Below are 22,687 nucleotides of genomic sequence, written 5' to 3'. Positions count from 1 at the left end.
TATGTAACTCCACAGGTTTTTTTAAGGTTTATTCTTGCTTCTTTCTCACTGTCCTGAAAGAACATGAAGATGTTTTGTTCAGTGACATAAATATGAGCACAAGAGAAAAGACTCTTACAGAAGGTTCTGTTTGTTTCTTTCTAGACGTTTTCTCTCAATAAATTCAGATGTGTCAGTGTCTTTCCCAGGTTTTATTCTGGTTCTAACTCTGTGCACTGGATCCCAAATGTGTTTCAGGGTTAAAAGTGAACTTTTAAAAGTTTCTTGTTGTTCAGGTGAGACCCTGACTGTTCTGTCAAAAACAAAAAGTCAAAAAGATCACGGAAGACTGAAACAGCAAATACCACAATTGAGCAGCTTCATGTCTAAATATGTCCTTAATGAATAGCACATGCAAGGGTGGACGTGTAGACACACACAATTACCTGTAGTGTTTTGTATGGATCCCATTAGCTCTAATATCTCATTTACTCTGAGTTAAGTTTTAATGAGCTCAGTTTTATGTGTCTGCTGCTCCTTTGATCATGTTTAAAAGTCTCAGGTCACCGCCAGCTTTGTTGTTTTTATGTCTGTGAAATTATCTGCGATCGTAGACATTTGTATTGGAATCACGTGACGGATAGTTGGCCTTACATATATATATTTCACAAACTGTCAATGAGTTTAACTCATGCAATGTGTGTGTGTGTGTGTGTGTGAATAAACCTGGTGTAACAGACCTTTTTCGACATGTAGTAGTAGGACAAATAAAGCTTTAACCTGGAACATTGACCTGGGTCGTAATGTTTGTGTAAGTGCAAGGGCAGGTCACACTAAATACAATTTAACCAGTGGATATTTTCCAATAAAGTGATTTAGAAATAATGATACTGTATGGTCATCGTAGCATCGATAAAACAACAAATATAATGGACTTTTGCACAGTTCTGTATAGTAAGTGCCATACTACATATAATGTGATGTGTTGTATAAATATATGAATATGTCATATTGTTGTCTCTCTGTGTGTCAGGGTCCACAGGTGACTGCTGATGTCCGACTATAAGCAAAGAAACCAGAACCATGGTCATTCTACAGCAGGTACACACACACACACACACACACACACACACACACGCTGGTTTTCCATTCTTTGTGTGAGACATAATGCATTCCCTAACCCCTTAAACATCTAAATCTTAACCATCACCACTAACTACAACATTACTCTAACCTTCATCCCAGTGGTTTTCAATTATTTTCTGTCATGCGCCCCCAGAGGACAGAAATGTTTTCACCCCCCCCAGAATTGAAATACTATTGAGAACCTGATAATATTTATTGTGAGACAGGGCCCGTCTCACTATTTGAGAAGTACTGCTTTACCCTAACACTAAAACCAGGTCTTAACCCTGAAAAAGCCTGTTAAAGTACTGTGGACCATGCAGTCAAAATGTCCTCACAAACATAGGTTTGTTTGATAATTGGTTGACACAGCCCACCAAAGACATGTACACACACACACATTGATTTGGTTGATTTAGGTCCTACAATTGTTTAGTGCTTGTGAGTGTCGGCCTAAAGAGGATTCAACAGTTACTACCCCAAAAAACCTGGACTATTGGACAATCACACTGTGTGTGTGTGAGTGTGTGTGTGTGTGTGTGTGTGTGTGTGTGTGTGTGTGTGTGTGTTCATTCCCAGTTAATGCGTTGTTGAACTTGTCAGCCTTTCTGATCAACTAATCAACTTTGACAAGTCCTCCCCCACTGTGGAGGCCCAAATGGGTCGAGCCAATAGAACAGGCACACACTCACACACACACACACACCCTCTCTCTCTCTCTCTCCCCTGTGAGTGTTTCTCTCCATACACTGTTTAAACTACAGAGTGTATTTTATTGACAGGTAGTGTGTGCTTGTGTGAAGTGAGACTGTGCTGCCACTGTATCTCTCTCTCTCTCTCTCTCTCTCTCTCACAAACAAACACACACACACAGAGAAGAAACACCATGGACTGTTGTTATGATCAACGCCTGAAAACATCTGTGGTTGTGGTTGAGGTGATTGAAAGACGCTGAAAGAAGAAATAGACACGAAAACGACTCTTATTGTTTTTTTTAGCTTTTCCTTTTGGTTAATTTTTACCACCAAGAAAGGTTATTTAATGTTGGAAGTGTAATATTTTGGGATGATGATCCTTTTTTTTTTTATTTCTTTGTAAACTTTTTTTAGTGTTTCATTTTGTTTTTTGTCGTTTTGACACTTGAAGATACAACATTTAAAGACATATTTTGAACATGGCAGTGAAAGTGAACAAGGAGCAATGTGATTGGCCGCTGGAGGGCTGCGAGGGGAATGTGCGTCGTCTCAGCCACAGATACAACTTCCTCACCAAGGTAAAGTCAGGATTCTGTCAACAGTACGACTGACACTCGTTAATCTGCTCATTTTCAGGGGAAAGGAAAGAGGTAGATGATGAGTTGATTCATCACTGATGACTGTTGACTGTGAATCGGACGTTGTCAAACTTTATTTGTCTCATGTGGGAGTGTTTTGTTGTTTTATATGAGTGGTGTTTTCCTGGCTTTATGTGCAGAAAGACAGACTTTGATGTTGACAGTGATTTCTATAATAGGTTGTTGTTTTGTTTTGAGCTCATGTTATTCTGGTTTGGTTTGGTTTGTTGCAGTAGAAAAAAAAAACCAGAATACAATCCAATCCAACTTTATTTATAAAGCTCTTTAAAAACAACAGCTAAAAGAAAGTACTGTATATCAGAGATACAAAACAAAAGAAATATAGAAACATAAGACCTAATAGACCTAAAAACAAAGAATAAAACATACAATAGAACAATAAAATACCGTAGAAAGTATAAAAACAACACAAACAAACAAGTCATACAGTTCACAGTACAGTTTTTTTTAAGTGTATTTGTATGAGATATTGACACATATTCAGCACTGCTGTCGTCCATTTTGTTAAAAAATAAATCTTAACTAATAGTTGTCAACTGAAGTGTATGATATCTTTAGAATATATTTATGACTTATATTGCAGTTACACAGCCTCTTCTGACTGGAAACTGAAGTTTGTAAACTGCTCACTCTCCTGCACCAAAGTCCACAGAGATAATCAGTGTTTAAAGCTCAGAGGGAAACACAAGCTGCTGGTCTTCTGCTACCTTGGTCATAAGTTTGTGTCACTTAGGAAAGAACAAGATAAAGGATTTAAATGACCAAGTCACAAAAGAACACATTTGAAGTTACTGGTGGAGGCAGCACTGGATCAACAACTCCTTCATGCTTTGATGTAAAATTGCTGATTGTCTTTATGGACATTGGTGCAGGGAGTGAGCGATTAATTAAGACAGCGACACAAACTTTTTCTGTCCAATCTGAAAAAAGCTGAAACTGTTGTGGTTTATTTGTCCCTGCTGTGGTCAGTGCCATGTTCATTTCTGCTGTGGTGGAGAGCTGGAATTCATTTGTTCATTCATTCATTCATTTAGCAGCACACACACACACACACACACACACATGCTCACACTCTACATGTGTACTGTTCGTGTCTATTAACTGAAATTGCTTGTAATCATGTTTACAATGCAATATATAGTACAACTTTATTTTACTTTGGTTTATGGCAAGTACAAGACACAACAGGAAGTATACAAATGACAAACATTATCATTGCCACACAATAAAAGGAGATTTTTTTCAAATATATATATGTATATACATATATATACATATATATGTATATATACATTTAAAGTCATCTTCAGTGCAAAAAGCCAAATAAATAAAATAGACTGTATAGTCTTCATGTTGTCGCACTGAAAATTTTAAATTAGTTAGTTAATAAAATGATTTCCAGTTTCCAATAAATGTCTCAGAAACTGCTGTATGAAAACCCTTAAGTTGTTTTTCTGATCATACTCTTGTCCTTTCACTTATTTAAGAGATTTAATGTAGGGCTTATAATTAAGTGTCAATGTGTACTATTATAACAGTTACTCAATTAAAGGATCCACATTCTTCTTCCATCACTGATTATTTAAGTACATTTCATTTCATAAATATATTCGAATATAATACAATACAATACAATATAATATGATATAATATAATATAATATAATATAATATACTATAATATAATATAATATAATATAATATAATATAATATAATATAATATAATATAAAATATATCTCGGGGCTCTTGCTGTGTTTCTGGAGGTAAAGACAAAATGTTAATGTTATTTGTTCACTGAAGCAGAAAACGCAGTCTTGTGTTTTTATGGATGACTTTATTTGGTCATAAATAACAGCGCTGTTAGTTTGACACGGGCTCTCACCCTCTGACCTTTGATTTGATCTATCTAAATGCAAATGAGCTGAGCTGTCGCAGCTGCTTCCTGCCTCCAAATGCGCCTGTATAATTGGATTATCCTCATTTTTAATTGAAATGCTGTTTCTGTGGCTGTTTTATTCTCATGGAAATAAAATATTTGGAAAGCACTCTTTGCTGCTTAATTGAACTGCTGATAGAGACTTTCATAAACACCAGCAGGGGGCAGACTTGCACTTGGCAAAGGCCTCTTTCTTATACCTGCTGACAGTCAATGAGCTGATGTGATGAGCTGTGAGCTCACGTTACTTGTAGTAAACATGTTACACACTGAGGGAAACAAGACGCTGCAGTTATGAGAGTGTGAGCCACATATGTCCATGCACACATTTAAAGGTGCAGTGTGAAACATTTAAGAAGGGTTTTATGCTTTTATATGTACAAGAGCGTTGCTTTATGGAGGCCACCAATGTTGTGCTGCCAATTTTCTACAGCAGCTTAAACAGAAAAACCAGCCAGAGAGAAGCTTCAAACTCAATGACTGATATCATTTCTAGTATTCATGGCGCGTTTCCGATACTAAAATTTGACGTCGACAGACTGCCGGTCACGGATTCTGAGTCATGAGCGCGACGTCCGACACAAGAATGTGGTCCGGTCACGCAGGAATTACTAAACAAATCTTTTTAATGAACTGAGTCTAATGAGTCAGTACGTTGAAAACAACTGCTTTACAAGTCAATAGTTTGTGTGTGTTGTGTATAAAACGATGTCACAGCAGTTTCATGCAGCCGTGCAATGATGACTCTGTGCCAAGCCGTACCGTGCTGGGACTGTCTTGTGGAAAAGCATCATTAGTTCCCTCACATGCTTAGGTAAGGGAGTGGTGAGCAGAGGAATCCTCTGTTTGATCAAATCTGCTGTCTCATTATTAGATGTCACTACTTCTTACACACTGGATGGTAAATGTTTAATGCCGAATGAGGTGGACCTGAAAATATATTCATGCACCTGAAGACAAATTGAGAATTCTAACTTGAGTAAAACCCACAGAAGACAGAATACCAGTCAGATTATCTATGTATGTATATATGTACAGTATGTATATGTATGTCATATGTAGGTCAGTACTAATGCTGTGTTAAAAAGGTCACACTGGATTAACAGTACATGCTGTATAAATACATGACACTCCATTCAAAAATATAATAATATGCAGCAATAAAACCATAAAACAATAAAACTGGTTTAATAAGACAGAGAGGACAGTGCAAGGACAAAACATCACTAAAACAAAGGTGTCACTCTAGCTTAGTTGAGTTATTAAAAAGCCTGATGGTTGTAGGGACAAATTATCTCCTGAACCTTTGCTGCTGCTGCTCCTGCTGCTCCTGCTGCTCCTGCTGCTCAGTTTTCTGGATGGTACTGTGTGATAAGAGCAGCAGGTTTCCAGAATATTTGGAAGATTTTTATTTGTTGTTTGTTGTTAAATCTGTATTTAGCCAAAATAGTAATGCATCACTATGTTGAACAATGACTCTAAAATGCCACTCACAGAAACATAAAACCACACCAGACAGAATCTGTCTGCACAGAGGATAATTGTCTTAATGATAGAGTAAACGTTAGATGACAGGGAATGAAGGAAAGACATGGAGAAGACATGTAATTATAAGTGTTGCCATTCTGATTCATACTGATTCAGACTTTGTGGTTCATTTGAACCGTAGGAAACGTAGGAGCTGTGACGGCTCTTTTTTCATGTGTCCTCTGTGTGGTTTGTTACCTCTCCACACAGCAGTGACACCAGCAGCCGTAAGTGAATACTTGGCTCATGTGTGACCTGAATTATTTAGCCCAAGAAAGAGATGATGAAGTAAGCACACACCCATTCACCACAGGCAGCGTGGACATGACATCACAGCAGTCTGTGTCTGTGTGGAAGAATCTGTCCTCAGTATTACAATAATTATAATAATCAATAACCTATAAGGTTAAACTGAATCTTGGTGGTTAGTGTTGAATATAATAAAATCTGATTTGAAAGCTGAGTTCCTGACTAGATTAGTTTTTTATTCTTTGCATTATACATGCATACTCATGAGCCTCGGTGCAGAAAAACAAATCCACTATATTAAATGGGTCAGAGAGCCTGCTTTAGTGTCTGCTTAAAGATCAATTTAAAGATCAATGAAGCCCTGAGGCGTCATTGATCTTTAAATTACTTCTGTAAAAAGCCTCTAAACCCCCATGAAACTCTATTAAACTAACTATCTGCTCATGTGAGCTGATGGCTGTGAGAGGAGGTTGAGTCTAGTGCATACTCTGTCACGTGACACATACAACAGTGCCACGTGACACTGGACAGTCTACAATGTGAAATGGCAGTTATAAGAGCAAGCTGGAGATACCTGGTGATGACTGAAACCTGAAGACAGATGTGTTTCACTGTATGTAAGGTGAACTTGAGTGTCGAGAAAGGTGCCAACAAATAAAATGTACTATTATTATTATTATCATGAGTATTATTATTATTGTTAGAGCATACAATGAGAATGTTGTGTGTCCAGGAAGTTTAGTCAGGTGACAATTATGAAAAATGTTGACATTTTCATCTAAAACGCAAAAACCATACAGCTTTAGTACATCCATCAATACATCAATATATGGCATCAATACATTCACAGGAAATGAGACTTAATTAAAGGGAAGCTTTGTTAATGATGAGAGGGAAGAAAAGATGAAGAAAAAGAGACAATAAGAAAAAAGGAGACGAGACGACAGACACCAAACAGATCGTTCACGTTAAATAATTCAACACGTGGTTCCTGATAGTTTGCTACTGGCCCGGCTCACTTTGATCTTAATTTGTGTGTGTGTGTGTATGTGTGCACTTGTGTGCTTGTATTTGTTACGTCATTAGGATCTTCTCTGGCATAAACACTGACCTTGTCAGGACCAGTAGTCCTCATGGAGACCAAGGAACCGGCTAAGATTTGAATTGTGATTAGGTTAAGGTTAAGGATAAGGCTTTGTTTCGGCTGAGTGTGTGTGTGTGTGTGTGTGTGTGTGTGTGTGTGTGTGTGTGTGTGTGTGTGTGTGTGTGTGTGTGTGTGTGTGTGTGTGTGTGTGTGTGTGTGTGTCGTGTGTGTGCGTGTGTGTGTGCGTGTGTGTGTGCGTGTGTGTGTGTACACATATGCACAAGCCCACGGAATGACAGGTGCATGGTGGTGTTAATGTTCAGGTGGCTCACTTTGCCAGACAGGGTATTTACTTAATTTAACACATACAGTATGTAACACACACACACACACATACGCACATTCTTGTACAGCATTCTTGGTGAGGACAATCATAGACATAATGCTTTTCCTTGTCACAAGTAAATGTCTAAACCTTTAACTTAAACCCAATTCTAACCCTGACCCTGTTCATGTCAAAATTTCACTAAAATCCATCCAACAATTCCACAGAATAATGAAAGAGAAAAGTGTTTTTCAGGAACATTTACACGTCCTGTCTGTGTCAGAGCAGAAAAAACACTGATATTAACTCATATTCTGTCATTCAGATTGAAGATAATTTGTATAGGTCACTGTTATTGTTTTAACACTTATTTAGTCACTCAATAAACGACCATTCCTGATTCTGTTCTTTGTAAATACACATTTTTGCATCCTGTGCTTCTGTTATTTTTATCTTATATAATCTTTATTTCATCATCAGCCTATTTCTATGCTTGTATTGGATTTGTGTGAAGGTTTGAAAGCGACAACATTAAGAGCTTTCTTTACATCATCAAGTTGAGTTTACTTATCCTTCTTCTGTGGGGAACCTGAGCTATAAATTTGGCACCACCAACTGCTTATCCTGAAAATGTGCGACTCATCTCGATGGACACCAGGTTATTAAGACTCATGAGTCTCATTCTCAGATTATAATGACTAATGTGCGTACATTGTCCTCCGCATTCCCACCGTCCATCCTGCATAATCTGCAGAATTTACATTGCAAGAAGAGCCCGCGGTGTATTTATCCATACAGAAATCCAACACCACGGGACACACCTGAGGTGGAAGTGACATCTTGTTGCCATGGGCGACAGGAGAGGTTGTGGGTTAACAAAGTGAGAGAGTGAGAGCAGGAGGGACAGCTATTGCAGTAGAAGTTTACACTGATCAGACAGGTAGCAGAAGGTGCTTTTTGTTTCTTTTTATTTTATATATTTAAAATGTTTTTGGTTTTTTTTAGATTTTTTTGACAGGATAAAGTGGTCTAAAGTCTGATCCTGGACCTGTTTTTCATGACATCCTTTTTTGGAGCATCATTTTAAGGAAACAGTTTAGGTTTGAGATTAACCCAGAGAAGAGAAACAGAGGCGTAATGTGACTGTGATGAACCATGAAGACTAACCCTAACCCTGCTGCACTGAGGAACTAACCTGAGAATTATTGGATGGATGTTCGGGAACTGTGCACACATTTGTGGGAAGAACCAGAGGAGACAGAGATAACAAACATCACGTTTACAGCTTTCCACCTGCACTTGTGTGAATTAGAAGTCTGAGATTATACTGTGTCTGACTGGAAGATGTACAAACGTCGAGACTATGTGGAACTATATGAAAAGGATCAGGCCAAATGGGCTCTGGTACGCAACATCAACACTGCTACGAAACCCAGCACGCTTCTGCCGGTATGCTGCAACGCAATAATAATAATAATAATATTTCAGTGTGTTTAAGTTAAGGTCAGGCATTAACTGGTTATGGTTAAGGTTAGTGATAATGCTTTGTTCAGGCTGTCAAAGTGAATGAGAGTGAGTGCAGTGTCCTTAAAAGAATAGGTGCACAAATGTGTGTGTGTGTGTGTGTGTGTTTCATGAATCATAATTATATATGTTGAGTCTGTGGTTGTTTTTTTTTTACAAAATACCTGTGTGTGTTCCATGCATCAAACATCAATTACATATCTGTGTGAGTCATGGATTCATGGATCATAATTGTTAGCTTAGGTCTTTGTGTCCTTACAGAAAGTAAATGTCTTGACCTAAAAGCAACATTAAGAGGATTTATTCCATCTTCACTTGATGAAGTCAGTCTAGACAGAGGCATCAGTGCAGAATGTTAAAGGCCACCAGTGAAATAAGTTGAACCTGGTTAACCTTTCCTGACGTCATTCACCAAGGAGCTGAGCTAGTATGTGTTGAAATTGTGTATATCCAAACAAACGTTTAAAGATAAAATTGTTGCCTTCGTCCAAAAAAAATCCTGTGCCACAGTTTTACACAGCACTCGCCTGGATTTTCTTCATGTTTCATTCGTCGCTTCAACTGCAAAAGAAAATACGAGTGAGTGAGTGTTTGTGTCTGGGGCTGGAACTCATGCACTCGTACGTAAGTGTCAACTTAATAGTGGTTAGACATCATAGTGAAAGGTTCATTCATGTATTCATTAAGTCACAAATATGTTGACACTAAACATAATCACTGACACGTTTGTTTTACAATATAAATTCTTCTTCTATGTTGTTTCACACCCATTGGCGTCCGTTATGTCGCGTTACTGCCTCATCCTTCTCTTTCCTTTGCAGACTGTAGCTAAAATGCTTTGTAGTGACATCATTATTAATCTGTATCTTGGGGGAAAAGTAAAGGTCAAGAAAGTGTTATTTAAAAATGATGTAGAAGTCCTTCATCTATATGAGAGGGTAGAGAAAAAATCTTTCAGGCTTCACATGATTTATGATTTAGTTTTAAATGTCCTCTCCTTCATATCGTCTGTCTTTCCTGTCCACATCAGCAATTCCTCGTACATGTTTCAGATTTCCAGAAGATTGTCCTTGGTTGATTTTCAGACTGCATCATTCATGAAATGTTTCCTTAAACACGGTAAAGCATTCCAGTGATGAAATGAGGAATAAGGTGAAAGACTTCACACGTCTGTAGACTACAGTGTGGAAATGGTGATTCAGTAATGTCACGGCAGGATTCTAATCATGGATTGTAATCATTCTAATCATCGTCAATCACATTCATGCATTCATTAATTCCTTTCTTCTTCTTCTTTCTGATTTATATACAGTATATGAGTTTACAGTCATTATTCTGACCCTAATCGTTTTACAGCACTGATTTGTCTGCATTCTTGTTCCAGTCCTGATTCTGATTCTCAGATTAAATTCTTGATTTCATTTCCAGGGCGACTATGTCTGGTTGGATTTGAAGAGTGGACGAGAGTTCGAGGTTCCAATCGGAGCTGTGGTCAAACTCTGTGACTCGGGTCAGATCCAGGTGTTGGACGATGAGGGAAATGTAAGTGTTTTATACTCAGCTCATCTGAGCTGACCTGTTCCTAAAAAAAACCCAACTAAATAAACTATTCCTCAGGAAATAAAAGTCCACTGCCAAAAGATTTGCATTACAATTTTGACTAGAGTGCGAGCTTGAGCACAGACTCAGAGAAGGGAGGTTAATTTGAACCACATATAAAACTAAAACAGTTATAAAATAATGTGCAATAATAAATGTGTTCATATCCTATATGTTTTTTGTTCTTATTTTTTAAATGTACATATTGTATTGTGAGCTGTAAGACATCTAAAAAAAATATATATATCTACTGTACAATACTATGATCAAATAGTTTATTTTGTGTATTGTATGCAAAATATGCAACTTGACATGTTATATGTTTATGTTTATTTGGGTCATGTCAATTAGATCACTCATCATCACACATCATCTTAGTGTAGTTCACACAATACACATAACCGAAAGGGAAAGCAGTGTGAAATGAAGTTGTGATTGTGTTGTGTGTTTTTCTAGTGAATCATTGCTACAGTAGAAAAGGGTTTTCCACCCTGTATGTAGTACATGTATATACATATATATACATAGATATATAATATATTCAATATAGTAGTTTATCATATGCGTGATAGTGTATACTATAAAATAGAACACCATGACTGACAAGAGCAGAAATAGGCACTAAACAAGTGCCTTCATTAGAATTTTGAACAATCAGACAATCAACACTCCTAATAATAATTACAGCAACAAAATAAACAATATTCAAAATGTTTTAAACAATGTGTTGTTATGTGTTGGACTGGATTGATTTTCACATGCTCTGAAATAGTGACCTAAATCTGGTCTACTTCTGTTCCTGGTGTAGAGATGGTGGTGTTGATTGAACTTGAATAGAAGTCATGTTCACACGCAGCAAGGACATTTAAGAGACTTTGGGGGCCTCAGGCAAAAGGGATCTGGGGAGCCCTACATCAAACCAAGTGCATGTCTTCTCCATCTGTCCAGAAATGACATTGAAGTGAATTTTGCATCTTCTTTTGCTTCAGGAGCACTGGATCTCTCCCCAAAATGCCACTAACATCAAGCCAATGCATCCCACCTCCATCCACGGGGTGGAGGACATGATCCGTCTGGGAGACCTGAATGAAGCGGGAATTCTGCGAAATCTGCTCATCAGATACAGAGAGAAACTCATCTATGTAAGTGTTGATACAACAATAACTGTTAACATATGTTTAAATCCTGTAATAGCCAAGGATTTTAAAGTGTGGTGGATGTATGAGTTACTGATGTCAAGCACGACTCCTTCTCTGAGGATCATCCTGTGACACGGACGCTCATTCTCTCTGAAAATATTTACTACTAAACTAAAGACTCACTTAATACACTACATACCTGCTTAAGTCTACAATAGCTCCTAGTTCAAATTCGGTATTTTGTGACTTCTGTGTTTGAAAACCTTTTTTTTGTTCAGTTTCCTGTGATCTAAAAATGATGAATTTCTCTATGGACTTTGTTGCGGGAGAGTGAGCGGTGCACAAACTTCTGCTGTTCTAACAGATGAAGTGTCAAACATATTCTTGAGTTCTCGCGGACTGAGGCAGGTGTAAAGTTTATTAGATGAGCCTTTTGTTAAGTGATTAAAGTCATGGTGGCAGCAAATGTTTTCAGTGAAAACAAACTGTCATGTCTCAGACTGGTTCTTGGCAAAGGTGTCACTCTCAGCAAACTCCGCTGCTACTTAAGGGACTGCTTCAACTTTTTGATGAACATATTATTATAATATTTATTATATTTCCTCACTAACCTGAGGCTCTGACTTTCACTTTTGGCTGCTTTTCCTCTCTCAACTCAGTTTCTTGCTTCTTTATTCTCTCATCACATCTTCAAATCCCTTGCTGTCTTTCTTCCTCTATCCTTCTTCTTGTTTCCTCTGAAGACAAACTGTGGCGGTCGGGTAAGTCTTCTGCTCCTATCGAGGGCGAGCATGGCTGGAGAAATAGAGAGTTCTGACCTAATGTACTGCTGCATGGCCTGACATAAACTGCATGTGTCTGCATGTTGTAAAAGTCTGAAAAGTCTGTTTTGTATGAAACTGAAAGAAATCATGGATTTGTTGCTGATTAGATGAAAAGAACAGTTTTTCTTGAAGGCTGAGGCTGTGACGGTGTCATGTTCTGCTGTATGATACCGAGCAGGGCCGGCTCTTGGCATAGGAGATATAGGCGGTCGCCTAGAGCGCCATCTGCTGGAGGGGCGCCTCCAGCAGATGGCGCTTTTTTATTTTTTCATTTAAAAAAAAATTTAAAACAATAAAAATAAAAATGATTTTCTATTTCCAGTCGCCCTCATTTGTGTGTTCTCTCTTGAAAATAATAAATATTAACAAATGAATAAACAATAATGTTCCTAAAATGTGGTGCTGCTGAATCACATGACGGGTGACCTCAGGGTCAGAGCAGGGATCAGGGATCAGATTGCTTTTGCTGCAAGGAAGTCCAGACGTGTACAATTTCCGTTGAAGTGAAAGACACGCTGGAAAGAGTTACCTGAAAGTTTGCTGGTGTTGTTCAAATTAAACATGTGTGATTGTTCATTTGGCTGGTGTAATTCGTGTGCGTGTGTGCGTGCGTGTGTGTGTGTGTGGAGGGGGGGGGCACCGGAGAGCAATCTAGCCTAGGGCACAAAATTAGGTAGAGCCGGCCCTGATACCGAGGGTTTGGCCTCAGCGCTGCAGCCTGAGTGCTTGTTGATTTATTTTCAACATGGCCGCCTGTTCTCCTGTGGTGAACTTTGATACTTTCTCATTGTTGTTGCTCAACATCTGAGCTACGAGGCCGGTGTCACCTCATCCATCCTCCTCCACACCAACCACCGACATACACAACACAGACTGTGATGTGTTTAAGAAGCGTTTGATTTATATTTCACTTGATTTTCATGCACTGAATCATCACTTTAAGTTTAAGTTGAAAAGCTTAATTTCAGCCAAATGCAACAACATATGTGAAAGCTTTGGGTCTGTAATTTGTTTCTGAAACACAGGAGCTGGTGTCTGTAGCTCTCATAATACTGTGTATTAAAATAACATTAATCATTTCAGGATTTACTGGTGTGGCAGTCGGTCTGTAACTGACTTGTCTACCTGTGAGTGACCAGAGTGAGTCTTTGCAACAACCTGGAGAGTTGAGAGATGATAGCCAAATTTCACACTACAGAAAATCAAACTGCTGATTCATTTTCCTACTTGTGCTGTCAAATATGTAACTAAACATGTTACTGATATTAAAGGTCCAGTGTGTAACATTTATAATAGTTAATTGGCATAAATGTAATATATTTCCAAACGGCATGTTGTGTATAATCCCTTTAGAAAAAAAAAAAAAAGTGTTGATTTTTTTAAGCTCCAGAATAAGCATTTTACATGTACTTTATGCAAATGGCTTGCCTCACAGTGGCCGCCATCTTGTGCCACTATTTTCAGCCTAAACTGTCAAACCAGCCAGAACATGTGTTTTAAAACAGAAGCAAACGAAAAAGACTAACATTCTTTCTGTTGTGCAAATGCCAGAGTCTCTTGACTTGAATGAAATAATGATGTTTGAGCAGTGGAGTCCTCTGTTTGTTACAGTCGACTCTACAGTCTCACCATTAGATGCCACTAATTCTAAACATTTACTACTGCAAATTGCAAAGAAAATTGAAAGTTCATCTACAGACAAAAAATTATAATGTTTAAGGTGTTAATCTGTTGCTATAAAGTTATGAAATGATTAATCTTTTACATACATCTGTATGTTTACTTACATATGATCTTCTTCCTCTGCATGCAGACGTACACTGGCTCCATCCTCGTGGCCGTCAACCCCTATCAGCTGTTGCCCATCTACACCGCCGACCAGATCCGCCTCTACACCAACAAGAAGATTGGGGAAATGCCGCCACACATCTTTGCCATCGCTGACAACTGTTACTTCAACATGCAGAGGAACAACCGCGATCAGTGTTGCATCATCAGGTAGCAAAGAAAGAGTCCAAATTATTCAATGTTTTGATCGAGTAAAGCGCAAATTGGTGTGGTGGCATTTCCTGTGTCTGTTGACTTTAGTGATCCTTTAACTTCTCATGTAGCGCCACCATCCTGTCAGACTTTAACTTAACCCTTCCATGCTTCACAGCGGTGAGTCTGGAGCAGGGAAGACGGAGAGCACCAAACTCATCCTTCAGTTCCTGGCAGCCATCAGTGGACAACACTCCTGGATAGAACAGCAGGTGCTGGAGGCCAATCCCATACTGGAAGGTATCTGTCTGTCAATCCATCTGTCTGCCTCTCCATCTTATTATATTTGAAAATAACTTTTTCATCATAGTCAGTTCTCACAGATTTACTGATAAATACTTAAAATGATCAAATTCACCTGATGATCTCAAATATTGTGTTTATTTATTTTTTTATTTAACCAGATAGAACCCATTGATATTGAAATCTCCTTTCCAAGGGTGACCTGACCAAGAGGTCAACAGCACATAGTAAAGTTTACGTCATAGTAAATATTAGAGATTTAGGAGACAGGTTTACAAACAATAAAATCCCAGCTGAGGTTCAGACTCTTCAGTCTTTTTCTCACTCGTGTGTAAATCTGTCTGTGAAGTTTACGTCTTGTTTCCAAAGAGTCAGAGCGTTTCAGATAAGACTGACAAGTTAGAAATTGTTTATTTGTGTGTGGTTTCATAAAATGCACCAGTTAAAATGAAGTGTTCATGGTAAAAGGTCACCCTGTGACTAAGACATGGATAATTTTTTTAAAGAGGCATCGAGGAATTCACAGATTAGAACCATAAAACAGGACATATAAAAGAATAAATTCCATTTTCATATCAGTAGCAGGTTCAGAAAAACAATGACTGCACTCTGCTATGTGCGGTATTGGTTTTGAAATATTATAATTCAAATGTTGTCTCAGTATACGTTAGTGTGTCACTTCTAATGCGTTGACCACATTATCCAGGAATCTCGTGTCATGTCACAGATTCCTCTCGTTTGTCTTGCAGCCTTTGGCAACGCAAAAACAATCCGCAATGACAACTCGTCTCGTTTTGGGAAATACATCGACATCCACTTCAACAAGAGAGGAGCCATAGAAGGAGCAAAGATAGAGCAGTACCTGCTGGAGAAATCCAGAGTCTGCAGACAGGTACGACTCACAGTGACCACACCAAGGCACAAGTTATTTATGTTTTAATTAATGTAACCATGTTGTAAGAGACATTTTTGTTGTTTTGTGTTTGGAACCTCCCAGCACTTCAGGTTGATGGGAGCGTTTGGATGTTGCTCAACTGGGAGGAGAAGCACACAGTTTTTTGACCGTGTATAATGATATATAATATATTAAACTGCATAGGAAAGTTGTTTTTGGTTTTACTGAATTGTTTAACTTTACGGAATCATTAAGGAATACATATTTAAATTTTTTGGTGGAATTTTGGAGAATCATTTGTTACACATGTCAGAACTTGCCAGCAGAAAGCACTGTGTGGCCCTTTCTTGATCGGTGAAAAGGTTACTACAGACAGACACCGTTCAGATTCTTGTCTCTCTGCAGGCCCATGATGAGAGGAACTACCACGTCTTCTACTGCATGCTGAAAGGAATGACTGCAGATGAGAAGAAGAAGCTGGGGCTGAGCAAAGCCACAGACTACACATACCTGACTATAGTGAGTGAAGTTCACCACTCACTGTCACTGAGTTTAGACAGCCTTGCTTTGTGAACTGCTCACTCCCCCACACTGAAGTCAGCATTTGCTGTATCACAGCACACATGAATTGACCACTGCTGCTTCCATCACTAAGTTCCATTTGTGATTTTATTACTTCTGTGTTTAAAATCCATTGCCAAATATGTTCACATAAGCCATAATAAAGAAATACAGTTTTCTTATTCTGAATGATGAATAAGGTCTTCCAGCCCTGTGTTTCTCTGTATAGCAGTTTTTTGTTGATGCTCGTCAAAACTACTGCCTGCCTCAGCCAATTGGCATACACCTGGACGTTCAGTAGGACTTTACTTGTGTATTTTTAGTTTAGTCTCTTAAAAATTGTGATTGTGGCCAATCTGCCTCTGTCTGCACCTCACACCTGAAACGTTCCTGGATACAGACAGATAAACAACACATAGCTTTCCAAAATACTGTAGAAAAGACTTAAAGCCCTTAAAGCTAATCATATGTATTAATCGCAATCACAACATACTGAGTCACTAAACGAGCTGACCACACATCCTTGTGTTTCTCTGCAGGGAAACTGCACAGTGTGTGACGGCCGAGATGACCTGAAGGAATACTCCAATATCCGCTCTGCCATGAAGGTGAGCTCTAAATCCACACACTGGTGAAAAGATAGCACAGAGAAACTGTGAATAGATGGTTTTTCTTTTTCTCCTCTTCTGTTCTGCAGGTGTTAATGTTCACAGACAAAGAGAACTGGGAGATTACTAAGTTGCTAGCTGCCATTTTACACATGGGTAACCTCAGATATGAAGGTAATAAAAGTCTCTTCTATTTGTTAATGATGTAGATTGACTGTAAGGCTTTGTTAGAGTTGTTCAAACCTTCAGACAACACACAGGGCTGAACAACTATTTTAATTTAATAAGACACATTGAGTGGATATCAGTCTCACATGACAACATAAGAAAGAGATTAAATCACAGATGATTTCTGTATTTTCTTTGTGGGGTTTTAAAAAATGTACATACTTTAATCTGCAGCTCGAACCTATGACAACCTGGATGCCTGTGAGGTCGTCCGCAGCCCTCACCTCACCACTGCTGCTACACTGCTGGAGGTGACACACACACACACACACACACACACACACACTAGTCACACTACAGTTGTGAGGACATTCATAGACATTATGCATTCCCAAGCCCGTTAGTCTAAGCCCAAATCTAATCTACAACCAGGTCTTAACCCCCAAAATGCCCTTAAAGGTTTTGATGACCAGGTAAAATGTCCTCACATCAAAAAAATGTCCTTACAATGATGGTTTTGAAACTAAATCTGTCCTCACATCTGTGTGTGTGTATGTGTCAGGTGGACAGTAAGGACCTGATGAACTGTCTCACCAGTCGGACTCTGATCACCAGAGGAGAGACCGTCTCCACGCCGCTCAGCATGGAACAAGCTCTGGATGTGCGGGATGCTTTTGTCAAGGTACACTGATCAACACAAACTGTCCTGAATTGATCTTTCATTGATCTCTCGATTATCAGCATGTTCAGTAAAGGCGGTTCACTTTCTTTTCTCCTGCACTTTCTGTCTGATACAATGGCTACTTCATTTCTTTGCACGTTAACACAAAATTTGTGGTGTGAATACTGACACTGTGTGCGTGTGTGTGTGCAGGGTATTTATGGCCGTTTGTTCGTGTGGATCGTGGAGAAGATCAATGCCGCCATTTACAAACCTCCCTCCTCGCATCCTAAAGTTCTGCGACGCTCCATCGGACTGTTGGACATCTTTGGCTTTGAGAACTTTACTGTCAACAGGTACACACACACACACAGTAATACATTCAGAATATATAATTAAATAATATGCAGACATATTTTTCTGGCATAATCTTCGTTGTAACTTCATTCTTCATTAACTTGTATTTCCTATTAATCCCATTAATTGTTGATTGAGGAACCAGAATAAAGCTGTTGTTTCTCCTCCTTCTGTTCCATCACACAGTTTCAGCGTCTATCATATATACTGTATGTACAGTATATATATATATATATACACATATATATATGTATATATATATGTATATATATATATATATATATATATATATATATATATATATATATATATATATATATATATCACAGTATAAATTTGCCTCATCTTTGTCTTTTCTTGTCACTTTTCTCCCTCCTTCAGCTTCGAGCAGCTGTGCATTAACTTCGCCAACGAGAACCTGCAGCAGTTCTTTGTGCGTCATGTGTTCAAGCTTGAGCAGGAGGAGTACAACCTGGAACACATCAACTGGCAGCACATCGAGTTCACCGACAACCAGGACGCCCTGGACATGATCGCCATCAAACCCATGAACATCATCTCACTCATTGACGAGGAGAGCAAATTCCCCAAGGTACAATCATACGCACTCAGACACTCAGATTGTCAGTGATTACACACAGATTTAAAAAAGCTTGTTTCCAGGTGCTTAAATAAACAAGCACATGCGTCTGTTTGTGTGTCTGTGGTTGTTGTGTCTGCTGCAGGGCACTGACACCACAATGCTGAACAAGCTCAACTTTCAGCACAAAGTCAACACAAACTACATCCCTCCTAAGAACAACTATGAGACGCAATTTGGTATCCAGCACTTTGCTGGAGTGGTTTTCTATGAAACAAGAGGTCAGTACACACACACACGCGCGCAATATTTTTTGAGAAGCATTGGTTTCTAAAACTGTGTGTGTCCTGCAGGTTTCCTAGAGAAGAACAGAGATACTTTATATGGTGACATTATCCAGCTGGTTCACTCCTCCAAGAACAAGTTCATCAAACAAATCTTCCAGGCTGATGTTGCCATGGTAACAGACCAATTTATTATTATTATTGTTGTTGGAAAAAACAAAAAATCTTCCTACAGGTACAGTTAAGTCACCTTAAACTCTTTGTGGTGGTGTTTACAGTCACGACTCAAGTGTTTTTTTATATATATATATATATATATATATATATATATATATATATATATATATATATATTTGATATATTGTTTCTGTGATTAATTCTGTAAAAATTCAAATATGAATTTTTTTTACTTCAACATTAAAACTGTGACTGTGGAGTGATGAAACACAAAAAAAGCAGCATGAATGAAAAAAAAGGAACTGTAATGTAAAATCAAGTAAAACTGGTAGATTAGTGGGTAAACAAACATCCCGTTGAGTGTGTTCATGAATGATTAATAGATAAGATTAAGAAAGACGAAAACGTATTTCCTTTTTTAAGTTCACTTATGATTTTATTTTGAAAGTATTGACTGATAGTAGTACCTTAGTACCTGTAGTTCATGATTTTGTCCAGTAGATGGCAGAAAACACGTGTGATTTTTATCGCCCTGCTCAGATAATTGTCTCAACTCTTCACTAATTATTAACTGAATCAGTTACACTAAAAATGGCACTATTATATATAACTATCGATTAATGTCAATACCTTTGTGCAACTTTATTGCTGCAGTTCCTCATTGCAGCAATAAATGAGGCATGCCACCCAGTTGTCAGGTCGGTAATAACTTCTGAACCGAGCTTGTGTAAAGACGGATACAACAAACGCTTTGTCGGCGTAAAACTTTCAAAATAAAAGACTCGACAAAGGCAGCTGCCGGCTATTTGAGTAAGGGTCGTTAGTAGCAAACTTTTTCTGTCACGGTGTGGCAGTTATCGAGCAAAGAAAATTCGGAGGACTGTAATGGCCGTAAAGGACGGTATGACGGTGTTAAACTCTCCCGCAGCTGCATTATTTGTGTAGTAATAAGCTCATTGAGAAACGTCGAAACACTACGTTTTCTTCTGTTTCAGTGTGATTCACAGAGAGATCTCGGTGCTCAATTGTACGTAAAAATATTAACTGCTAATTTCAATATCAGCGTCATTTTAATTATTTCAAAGAGGAAACAGCTGAGCTTGTTAGCTGCGAAACACAGAAAAGCCAATTAAACTGTCTGAACCTAATCGTGTGTTTTTATTTACAATCAGAATATGTATACACACAATGATAAATCGTGTAAATAAGGCAGCGGTCGTGAAGCTAGTTCATATTTTCAGTGTTTGTGTTAAGCTAACAAGTAAGAAAGAGGTGACTTGTTTCTAAACCTATTGAGCATTTACAATTTGTAATAAATCCCCAAATTCCTCATCGTCATTGCTTTAAAATGTGTTTGAACCAGTGGAGGAAAGTATTCAAGAAAACTGTACTTAATACTATTTATGTATTTATCTTGATTATTTATACGAAACATACATTTTTAATTTTACAGCACTATATTATATAAAATAATGTGGTTGTATTTGTATTTGTCCCTGATTTAAAATGCAGAAGAGATGAACAGAATCAGATATTTTATACATATTCCCTTTGTAGATTATGATAAACATTAATGGCCATTATTTATTATAATAATCAAACATTTTGTATAATAAATTCCCTATAATCCAATAATTTGTTTTTACTAATTCAAGTATTCAGGGTTTGTGTATATGTGTTTAAATTAATATAAAATAAGATAGTGGTATTGAACACTTGTCAGTTTAGGTTTTAAAATAATTGTGCTCATGATTCTATTGATTATTTGATTATTGGACTGATGCAGTGGACAGTTGTTGATTTGTGGGCTCTTTGATTCTCCAAACTTGCTTTGTCAGCCAAACAATTATATTTAGAGACCGAGGGAAACGGTGTCAGAGATCAGGAACAGAAAAAGCGAGTCCTCATTGTTTCTGACCCTGACACTTTCTACACTGTTTTACTTCTCTCTCTCTCTGTGTTTTTTCTTTTTTTCTTTTTTTTAGGGAGCAGAGACCAGGAAGCGCTCGCCCACATTGAGCAGTCAGTTTAAAAGATCTCTTGAACTGCTGATGAGGACGCTGAGTGTCTGTCAGCCGTTCTTTGTTCGCTGCATCAAACCCAATGAATTCAAGAAGCCCATGGTGAGTCATTGCTCTTTTTATAGAAACATAACCTTATGATATTAATCTTTTAAAGAATTATTGGTAAAAAACACTTTGTTTGAAAATTGGTAAAGGGATATTTTAAGGGAACGTGAGTGTCAAACAGTTAATACCATAACCTGAAACATGTTTGTGTGTGTAGTTATTTGACAGGGAGCTGTGCGTGCGTCAGCTGAGGTACTCCGGGATGATGGAGACCATTCGTATCCGACGTGCAGGATATCCCATCCGCTACACGTTTGTGGAGTTTGTGGATCGCTACCGTGTGCTCATGCCTGGAGTCAAACCGGCATACAAACAGGTACAGTGTAACCACAGCCGTGTGTGTGTGTGTTTGTCATGAAACTGTGATTTGTGATACTTGACATCGATCAAATGACTCTTAATCCATCATCTGTTTTTCTTAGACACTGGCGTTTTCCTGATTTTGTCCGTCCCTTAACATCAGTATTCGTATTTTGAATATAGCATATAGAATAAAGTTGAGTTAAACTGTTATTTATGTTGCACAGTAGTCTTTGGGAAAACAAAACAATTAAATAATACAGATATTGATGTTTATCTCAGCATGAATTAAAATTTTTCTGGTGATTGTTGTTATCCTCAATCATCATCGTCATGTTCAGTGATGGTGATCATCATAAATATTACAGCATTTAGATTAAAGTTGTATTGTTCTATATTTGTTGCATTTGTTAACAAATTCCGCAAATTAACAACTGACCTCTCACTCTCTCTCTCTCTCTCTCTCTCTCTCTCTCTCTCTCTCTCTCTCTCATTAGGAGGACCTGAGGGGAACCTGTCAAAGAATTGCTGAGGCTGTTCTTGGGCGAGATGACGACTGGCAGATGGGAAAAACCAAGATCTTCCTCAAGGTAATCCCACCTTAAAGGGCAATTCAACTCCGTTTCAGTGATGAGATTAACATTGAGATGAAATGACAAGACATTTAATAAATAACTAAATAAAAAAAGAAGCTTGTATTCTGAAAGGGCAGATAAATTATATGATAAATAGATAAGTCACAAAATATAGTCCACAGTATTACAGTAAAGTTTTCTCAATGTCTTTTACAACCTTTAGAATAATAGAAATACACATGCACTGTACATGTTCACCTTGTTCAGTCAAAAAATGAAAATGGGAATTTTATTTTCTACACACATGAGGTTTTTTCCAGTTCAGTGTTTGGAAAGACTGTGTTTTTTGGTTCATCGCTTTCTCTGTGTTTTTTTAAGATCAGTTGTTGATGAAAATGAGCACATTTGCTTCAGTTCCCATCAGGAATATGTTTGTTCATGTG

At 38.0% G+C, this 22,687-nt stretch overlaps 1 protein-coding gene across 1 annotated transcript in view; it reads left to right on the top strand.

Annotated features, from left to right (window-relative positions):
- Positions 1-2,249: 2,249 nt before the first annotated feature.
- The window catches only part of myo7aa (myosin VIIAa), a gene marked incomplete at its 3' end in the record, with an annotated part of 34,638 nt that continues 14,200 nt past the window's right edge, over positions 2,250-22,687 (top strand). The window contains exons 1-19 of the mRNA XM_044017366.1: positions 2,250-2,377; positions 10,533-10,646; positions 11,693-11,845; positions 12,586-12,603; positions 14,480-14,664; positions 14,825-14,946; positions 15,699-15,841; positions 16,250-16,363; positions 16,945-17,013; positions 17,103-17,187; positions 17,416-17,492; positions 17,744-17,863; positions 18,056-18,198; positions 18,581-18,791; positions 18,925-19,060; positions 19,133-19,239; positions 21,226-21,363; positions 21,527-21,685; positions 22,167-22,259. Of these exons, the coding sequence (XP_043873301.1) occupies positions 2,279-2,377; positions 10,533-10,646; positions 11,693-11,845; positions 12,586-12,603; positions 14,480-14,664; positions 14,825-14,946; positions 15,699-15,841; positions 16,250-16,363; positions 16,945-17,013; positions 17,103-17,187; positions 17,416-17,492; positions 17,744-17,863; positions 18,056-18,198; positions 18,581-18,791; positions 18,925-19,060; positions 19,133-19,239; positions 21,226-21,363; positions 21,527-21,685; positions 22,167-22,259 (2,286 nt within the window). The remainder of the gene's footprint in view (positions 2,378-10,532; positions 10,647-11,692; positions 11,846-12,585; positions 12,604-14,479; positions 14,665-14,824; positions 14,947-15,698; positions 15,842-16,249; positions 16,364-16,944; positions 17,014-17,102; positions 17,188-17,415; positions 17,493-17,743; positions 17,864-18,055; positions 18,199-18,580; positions 18,792-18,924; positions 19,061-19,132; positions 19,240-21,225; positions 21,364-21,526; positions 21,686-22,166; positions 22,260-22,687) is intronic.

This window comes from Solea senegalensis, unplaced genomic scaffold (genome assembly GCF_019176455.1).
Source record: "Solea senegalensis isolate Sse05_10M unplaced genomic scaffold, IFAPA_SoseM_1 scf7180000015318, whole genome shotgun sequence".
Classification (NCBI taxonomy): domain Eukaryota; kingdom Metazoa; phylum Chordata; class Actinopteri; order Pleuronectiformes; family Soleidae; genus Solea; species Solea senegalensis.
This window is presented reverse-complemented; position numbering and strand designations above follow the sequence as displayed.